Source organism: Pseudopipra pipra, chromosome 4 (genome assembly GCF_036250125.1).
Source record: "Pseudopipra pipra isolate bDixPip1 chromosome 4, bDixPip1.hap1, whole genome shotgun sequence".
Classification (NCBI taxonomy): domain Eukaryota; kingdom Metazoa; phylum Chordata; class Aves; order Passeriformes; family Pipridae; genus Pseudopipra; species Pseudopipra pipra.
The window spans coordinates 15621332-15630452 of record NC_087552.1 but is presented as its reverse complement, the minus strand read 5'-3'; the positions used below and the strand labels follow the sequence as shown (position 1 = coordinate 15630452).

The 9121-nt window shown below is 41.6% G+C and overlaps 1 protein-coding gene across 2 annotated transcripts in view; it reads right to left on the bottom strand.

The window, feature by feature from the left end:
- Window positions 1–257: 257 nt before the first annotated feature.
- Window positions 258–9121, bottom strand: part of ARHGAP10 (Rho GTPase activating protein 10) — a 147312-nt gene continuing 138448 nt past the window's right edge. For both annotated transcript variants that reach the window (XM_064651746.1, XM_064651747.1), the window contains one exon: window positions 258–1233. In XM_064651746.1, the coding sequence (XP_064507816.1) occupies window positions 1145–1233 (89 nt within the window). In that variant the 3' untranslated portion in view covers window positions 258–1144. The remainder of the gene's footprint in view (window positions 1234–9121) is intronic.

The window sequence follows — 9121 nt, the reverse complement described above, 5'->3', positions numbered from 1 at the left end:
GAAGGAAGAAAGGCAAGGTCAGTGACCAGCTAGACAGACAAACAACAGATAAAATACAAGATGCCTCCAGGATGCAAAAGCCAGAGATTCTCTTTTCCATTTGGCTTGAGCTTGCAGAGCTGCCTATTTTAAGTGAGGAAAGGTCCCCATTCATTTTGGAGCCTGCTTAAGGCTGACTGCAAACAGCTGCCAATAATTATTGCATGTCACAACTTTCAGAAGCAGAGCAAAATATTCTGCAACATAGGAATGACAAGTCAAATAGCAAATAACGTTTTATTTCATTTACAGTGATATTTTTGAGTAGCGAAGAAACCATGACATATAGGAGCCTGTAATAAAAGTTCATGTGTCTTATCTTTATAAAATAAATGAAATCATACACACAACATAAACGAATGTGCTCTTTGAAGACATTTGAAAAATGTCATGTCTTAGTGACTATTATTTTACTTACAGATGTCTGTTCCGTACTGGCTATTCCACTTTGAAATATAATTTAACTGTCAGCATGATAGCCTTTTTTATCCAACAGTATCTTCCAAACCCAAATTATCATAGAATTGTAGAATGGATTGGGTTGGAAGTGACCTTAGAGATCATCTAATTCCAACCCCCCTGCCATGAGCAGGGACACTTTCCACCAGACCAGGTGAGAGCCCCATCCAACCTGGTCTTGAACACTGTCAGGGATGGGGCATCCACAGCTTCTCTGGGCAACCTGTGCCAGTGCCTCACCATCTTCACATTCTTTTTAAAAGGCTGGTTATTGAGGCATAATCTCCAGGACACTAAGTTGAGTCACAGATCAACCAAATACTTGACTTAAAATGCTAATTATTTTGCAAACAAATATACCACTACTGTTCTTTACAATTGAAAAAAAGCACCCTATTAAAAAATTAATCTATTCCTCCATCCCCCTTACTTGTCCCTCCCACTCATTCCAACCCTCAAAGAATCTTTTTTTTTTTTTTTTTTTTGTAATTCATATTTGGCAACACAATATCTTTATACAGATTAGGATCTTCAATCCATAGTCCAGCTCTTCATTGATTAAAAGCAGTCACAAAAGTAGAGACAAGTGACTAGAACAAAAATCCATGGATACCATGTACACCTTCTTGGCGTTCAATGCACAAAGCTATAAAAACTGAACATAATTTTGTGGAATAAGTCCTCTCTTGCCATTTAACGTGCCTTCTAGCCATCCTGGTTCTCTGGAAAATTGCACTGCAAAAGAAAAGGAAAGAGAATTACTGCATCTTTTTATATTGGAATTAGTACTTTTTAGCTTTAGCTCTGTGACACCAGGCAAAGTATCTATGAAAACATCCCGTCATCTGCAATGACCAGTTTAAGAATCTGGCAAGGAAAGATAAAGATGATTATTGACTTAAATACTTCATAATATTCTGCACAGTGTACATGGTGAAATAGCTTTTAGGTGCAGGAGACTTCCTTAAGGAAATGGTTAATGGAGCTTAGGACAGATTTATAAAATAGAAAACCTGTGCCTTCAGGGAAAAGTCAGGATTCATATAAAAACAGTGGAAAACAATTTCAGTAGGTGGGGCAAAGCAAGACAAAGACCTGTCTTGAGCAGCAGGGGTGAATCTGGAATCTCAGAGCCACAGAAGAATGGCATAGGGCCTTACTTGGCATGAAAAGTAAGCATGAAAAGGATTATAGGGGAAATAGAAATGAGCCAGATTTTGCTCCAAGTATCATCTCTTCAGAATAGAGCTGCTACTGGAAGTGACCAATGGACAAAATCTGAATCATTCTTCTGGTTAAATCCTCTCTCTGAAATTCAAATACGCAGTGCAATTAAAAAAAAAAACAAACAACCAACTAAGAAAAAGCTTGAAGAGTTCCTTGTTCCTTGTGCCATCCTAAGGGTTTGCCATCAGTGTTGCTGATCCAGAATTTTATGCAAGAGTATCACCATTAATCTAAAATATAAAATATTTTAAGAATTATTAATCTAAAATAAGAAATATCAGCTTGGACTCTCAATGCCCCACAAGTTACTCTGTGAGCACAGCTAATGAAATCTGACTTCCTATATATATTTACACAGAATCATAGAATCAGCTGGGTTGGAAGGGACTTCTGAGATCATCAAGTCCAACCCTTGATCCACTACTGCCATGGTTACTATACCATGGCAATAAGTGCCACATCCAGTGTCATCTTAAAAACCTCCAGGGACAAAGAATCCACCACTTTCCTGGGCAGCCCATTCCAATGCCTGATTGTCCTCTCTGTAAAGAATTTCTTCCTAATAACTAACCTAAACCTCCCCTGGCACAGCTTAAGACCATGCCCTCTTGTCCTACTGCTGGTTGCCTGGGAGAAGAGACCAACCCCCACCTGGCTACAACCTCCTTTCAGGGAGTTGTAGAGAGTGAGGAGGTCTCCCCTGAGCCTCCTCTTCTCCAGGCTGAACAACCCCAGCTCCCTCAGCCTCTCCTCATAGGACTTGTGCTCCAGTCCCTTCACCAGCCTCCTTGCTCTTCTCTGGACCTGCTCCAGCCCCTCCATGTCCTTCCGGAACTGAGGGGCCCAGAACTGGACACAGCACTCCAGGTGTGGCCTCACCAGCGCTGAGTACAGGGGAAGAATCACTTCCCTGGTCCTGCTGGCCACACTGTTCCTGATCCAGGCCAGGATGCCATTGGCCTTCTCGGCCACCTGGGCACACTGCTGGCTCATGTTCAGCTTCCTGTCAATCCAAATTCGCAGGTCCCTTTCTGCCTGGCTGCTCTCCAGCCACTCTGTCCCCAGCCTGTAGCACTGCAGGGGGTTGCTGTGGCCAAAGTGCAGGACCCGGCACTTAGCCTTGTTGAACCTCATCCTGTTGGAATCAACCCAACTCTCTGGCCTGTCCAGGTCCCTCTGAAGAGCCCTCCTGCCTTCCAGCTGATTGACACTCCCTCCCAACTTGATGTCATCTGCAAATTTGCTGATGGTGGACTCAATCCCCTCAACTAAATCATTGATAAAGATATTAAACAGAACTGGGCCCAACACTGATCCCTGGGGGTCACCACTAGTGACTGGATCCCAATTGGATGCAGCACTGTTCCTGTTTTCACTCCCCCCCATCTACTTGGTTTGCTCCATCTGCCTGATGGCAGGAGAGGCAGGGCTTCACTGTCTCCTGCTGGACTTCTTTTGGGAGTGAAAGGGTGTGACTCCACCAGTCTATTTCCCTTTTACTTTCCCTAATGCTTCTTAGCCTCTCTACCTCTTCCTTGAGCTCTGCCACCAGGCACAGCAAATCATTCACCTGCTCGCATCATACACAGACCCCACTCACAGTGTCCCCTGGTACTAACGCCAGGCTCAAACACTCTGTGCAGCCAGAGACCTGAACAGTCTTGGTGTCCTTCTTGGGGAGTTCTGTCTGTGTGAACACACCCCTTGTGATAACAGCAGCACCAACGGCTTTCGCTTTTTTGGAAGCCATTGCTGGCTTTAGCTGAGTTGTGGGGAGGAAAAAAAAAAAGATCACCTGAGAGAACTGGGAGGTGGCTGTGCCCCGCCTGCTTGCCCCGCCTGCGCTAACTGCTGTCAAAAAGTGCCACGTGAGAAAGTGCCACGTGAGAAAGTGCCACGTGAGAAAGTGCCACGTGGGGAAAACTGCCACGTGGGGAAAACTGCCACGTGGGGAAAACTGCCACATGGGGAAAAGTGCCACATGAAAAAAAGTGCCACATGAAAAAAAGTGCCACATCAAAAGGTGTTTGCCCGCTCCTGTTCACCGCGCTTCGGGTTGCTGGCGCTCCCAGCAGCCATTGAAATCCCTCGTGGATGGGCTGGGTTCTACCCCCTAGTCAGCTGATTCGCCTCGCAGGAGACCTCCAGCAGACCACGTGCAGCTCCAGCAGCCGTTTAAATCCCATTTGACCACATTTGACAGGAAGTTGAAGCACAAGCCACATTGCTTTGGAAAACAGACCAAGAAGTCCTCGAATTCCCTTATAAGATGTCTTATAAGGATATGATACAGGTATCTACTTACCTATGTAACTGCAAAATCCCACACTTTTTAGCAACCTACGATACTCTCTACTGTATTAATTTATCCTCACAGTGCTTCTGAGACAGACAGTATTTAGGGAAGAGATCAGACAAATGCTGAAACATGCTGCCAGCCATGTCAGTACTTTATTTAAAACACATTAACACATTGGGGAATGTGATATTTGTAGCCTTCTACATATCAGGGAAATAACAGCTAAGAGAGAGCAACATGTTAAGTCTCACTTTCAAAAGCATTGTAAGGCTCCTCTAAATTTGAGCACTTAAAAAACATACTTTCCCCTACTTTTTTCCTTGTGTCCTATTATTGTCAGACAGCGAAGCTAGAAGCTGTGCTCAGAAACCACACTTTAAACAACAGCTATACCTCCAACAAACCCAGAAAACAAAACTGCTTTCAAGTGATACTGATAGTTTAGATTCAGAACAGAAGTCTGGGCTTACACTCGTAATGAAAGTGTTCGAGAGAAAGATTCCAAAGGAAAAACACACATAGAAAATTACCTTTTAGGATCTCTGCACACACAGTAACTTACATTACTATTAGTAATTAGCAGGCCCTCCTCTCCCTTTGTCATTTTTATTCCACAATTACAGAGTACACATGCATTTGAAACCACATTGCTGACACCACCACAAGCCTCCCTCCGGCAGTGGAGCTGTAATTCTGCTCGTTCCAGCAAATGTGCCAGCAGCCAGCCAAACCTCTCCCTGAAGTCTCCCATACCTACTGAGCACATCTGTATTACAGGAAACAAACTTGAAAAAATGACAGGTCAGGAAGAAAAATAACTAGAAAACCTGAAAGTGGGAAATTTCTACTAGTCCTCTGGAGCTCAACCTCAGTTTATATTAGAGAGAGGATAGATATCACTGGCATGTGAGTGTCTATAAATCAAAGGTCTGTTCAAAATGAGGGAAGCCCTAATCTAAGGGGATCACACTGAAATTTAAATTCACCTAAAATGTACCCAGGGAGGAAATGCTCAGACTATGCTGAATCACTTGACTCTACACAACAGCAAATTTCAAAAAGAAATATTTTCTAAACAAGTTTGATAATAGTAAACTCTGAGACAAATACCATTTTCAGCCCAGAAGATGAGACATAAACAGTACAACTGAGCTCTATGCTTGGGAAATTAAATACCCTGTCTGCACATCACACAGCTCAGGGTCTCACTTGTTGGCATAAGTTTCTTTTAGACTCAATGAAGACTGAAAAGATAATTATCACTCTGATTACTTCTAAGATCACCATTTTTTAGAGATCAGTCTTTATCTAAAAAAAAAACCACACTAAAAAGTAATTCCTAATATTCAGCAGCTGTGGTGACACGTCAGGTAAGATTTCTGCCCCCGCTCAAATCACCATATGCAAGAAGGGTTAAGGATACCTACGTACATCACTGACTTCTTATGTAGGTACATGATACTAATCAGGATGCCATCCAAGTGTCAAGCTGCTTTAAGCTCCAGTGATCCTGTTTTCTTTGCTAATCCATTTCCGAAGTATTGGGTACAAGAGCACACATTCATTTAAAATCAAAGCCACTTAACCACACACACAAAAAAAAGAAAAGCCATTTTTCTATCGTGCACAGCTCTTCTTAAACCAAGGACACAGGCTATTTCTGAAAAAATACCCTGCTCAAGAGAAGATGTTCCATAGTGTCCCCTTTCTGTCATTTCTTCTCAGTCAACAACGATTACAGTTCTTAGCACTTTCTCAGGCCTGCATCATATAAAAATACCTTGCTGTAGAAACTACACATTTGGCCTTAAAACTACAACTCATTACTAGACCAGTCATCCCATGGGAATAAGTCTTAAGTCAGCCATGGACAGGAGGAGAGGATACTTGTAGTATAAAAGGTACAGAGCAGAGATTAAAAATTAAGTATTTTCAGCAAGGTTTAATGAGTGTATAGCAAGACTGAACAACAAGACCAACTATAGAAATACCACTAAAAGCTATCACCTCCTAGGACAGTGGAAATAGCAGCAAAGTTGAAAGCTCAGAGTGGGACATTGGCTTCCTCAGTACCTGCTGCAAGGCCATTTAAGCTGTCTAACTATAGTGGAGGCAAAGGGTAGAGAAGGAAGTTGTCTGACCATCAGTATTACAAGCAAGTGCTCTGGAACAATCACTCAACTCAAATGGGGAAAAAAAAAAATCTACAGACTTGCAACTTGTAATGAGATCTTTAAGTAAAAGCTTTTCCGATTTCACCTAATCAAGAAACGCAATAAAATCAACTTGGCACTTGCAGCACTTATTTTTCTGTATGCTCCATAGGAAATAGCTTTCCTATTGCCAGTGTTACAATTATCTAACTGCAAATACATAAAAGTTGCAAACAGCAGTTCACAAAGACCCAATGCTACAAGCAGACCTTGCTCTGCTTTGGCAGCTCAAACATTTCACAGCTCTCAAGCACACATGACAGCAAGACTCATCTCCACAGCAGTATTAGTTCATTGTCTAGGTGCCACTAACTTCAGCAAGACCAATTCAGACACTGATTCACACTTGATTTCCCCATCTTTGTGGAAACTAGCAATTTTGGGAAGAAATCTAACATGCAGGGTGCCTGGCACAAGAAGATCTCCCTTTCTGATGGACTATTTTGCCAATCAGAGTAATAACTCCAAAAAACTACATAAATGAGGATTCACATTCTGAGAACAACAGAAATCTCACTGCTAAAACCACAACAGCACCAGAATTCAATTCCATAGAACTCAATCACACTGGCCAAGTTTTCATTAGGAAATTAAATTAAAAAGACAAAATGTGTTTGCAAGCCTTCTGTGTTTTGAAATCCCTCTGGGTTTTTCAAACAATCCCTATGGATAAAGCTGCTCAGAGAAATACAGAAACATTTAGCATGCTTAGGGTTAGCACAGAATTTGGAATTTCAGAACTTGCTCTTTCCCTTAATTATGCTGTGAGAAGCAGAATTATCTTGTGGACAGGACAGAGAGCTGGGAGTCAGGGGATCTTCTTCCTGACCTGCTGAAAATTTACTGTGTGCCCACAAATAAAAAACAGTCTGCCCATAAGGGTTCAGGCTTGTGAACAAAAGCAAACACACTGATACACCATGACAAACTAGCGAAGGTGGAATTCAGCTTACAGACTTCCCAAGTGTCTATTCCAGCTGGTGGAGATCTAGTCAGTATGATGAACAGAGTGTCTAAAGAATAACTTGGCTCACTCTAAAGCAGTAAATGGTTGGTCAAGCTGAGTTCCTGCAATACAAGTTAGTGACCTGTGTCACCAACATAAAACCTCACCAATCTGTGAGACTTGGGGTCTTTCTCCCGAAATGATTCCCACCCACCTGACAGCTGAACATCTCCAACAGTTTTGCACACTACAAGGTAAAATGCAACTACAAGGTAAAATGCATCAGGTTAAACATCTTCCACTTTAACATTTCTCTCCTAAAGATCACTGCTTCCACAACTATTAGTGCAGGAGCAAAGTCAGACCGGTTAAGGTCAAACTACCTTCAGTGACATGTAAAAACTTCTAGCAATGTCAGTAGGGATTTGGTATTGCTCATCTGGTACTTGTTATTGGTGAAGGAATTGTAACTTTCAGCAGCAGTTTGAGATAACTACCTCCAAAAGGCATGGAGGTATCTGAAAAGGAGAACATCTGTCCACAGCCTGTACACTCACAGTTTCTCCAGATGTAAAATGAAGATAATTAATTCACATGAATGTTTCCAAGTGCCTTGAAATCCACAGACAAAGAAGTAGCTCTACACAAAGTAGAGCTCTATCTAGTACACAAAGAAGTAGCTCTATCCTCATTTTTACCTCAGGAAAAGAACAATTTGCACATACAAGGAAATACAGTATTTTGGGAGCACCACTTCTCTTTGAATGAATCCTTCATTTGTCAGCACCATGAAGACAGACAGTCCAGAAGCCACAGCATCAATTAGAGGGCAGAGAGTGCCTTGGAGTCAAAACCAGGGACATTAACTAAGCCTGGCACTTTGTTACACTAGGAGAGATAGAGGGGGATGACAACGGCCATGTGAACATGGCTTTTTGTGTTCCTTTTATACTTGGTAGGAATGATGGGTGCCCCACTTTTCCTGAGGAAAAAAACATTTTCTCAGTTTTCCTCATACTTCCTCTCCCCTAAAACCTGATTTTAAAAATTGTAAAAAGCCTTGATAAGAGCTATCTTGACAAGCTTTCAGGAAGCCTTCCTGCTAGCAATACTGCCAAGGAATTTTTGTTGTGTAAACACCATTTACTCTATCTAAAACACTTCTCCCGAGTGAAATTCCCATTTACTGAATTTTAAGCAGTCTCTTTCAAGAACCAGAAATTTAATAACACTTGGCTCCAAGGCTGGCAAAATTTCAATGCCAGGCAGTCTGATTATTCTTTCCATGGTTATTGGGAATATCTGCCTCAACAACAACAGAAATATACAGCCAGCATATGTCTCTCTCAATCTCAGATCATACTCTGCTTCTTCCCATATGTGCCCTTATCCAGCTGCAAACTCTTCAAGCTTTGCCTCTAACCACTTGAATTATATTGTTATGTGCTGTCAATAATACAGCCTGTAACAACTGGGAAAGAAAAATATTGGCACAGCCTAAGGCAAATTGAATTGAAGATTTAAAAAAAAAAATACAGTGGATATTGTTCAGATTACATTATTCATTTTCTTACACAATTCAATTAAATAGAAAACTTTGCCTTTTCTTTTTAACTTACCAGATGGTGCCTTAGCATTTATATTCTATGTCACTAATGGAAAGACTGTGGAATTCAGGGTAGCACAATGTACATGCACTAGTGAAAACTCCTGAACATGAAAATGCTAAGATTCTATACAGATTCCTATCAGGTGACATAAAGCTGAATTTAAAATATTAGCAAATCTAACCTTGGAAGAGTGAGACAAACAGATTTTTTTTTCTCATTTAGAAAGAGGAAATGGCGATGGGAGCAAAGGTTAAACCCTTACCTTCTTGCACCAACATTACCAACATTACAGTTAGCAGCTATGACAGATGCAAGACTGTACTTCACT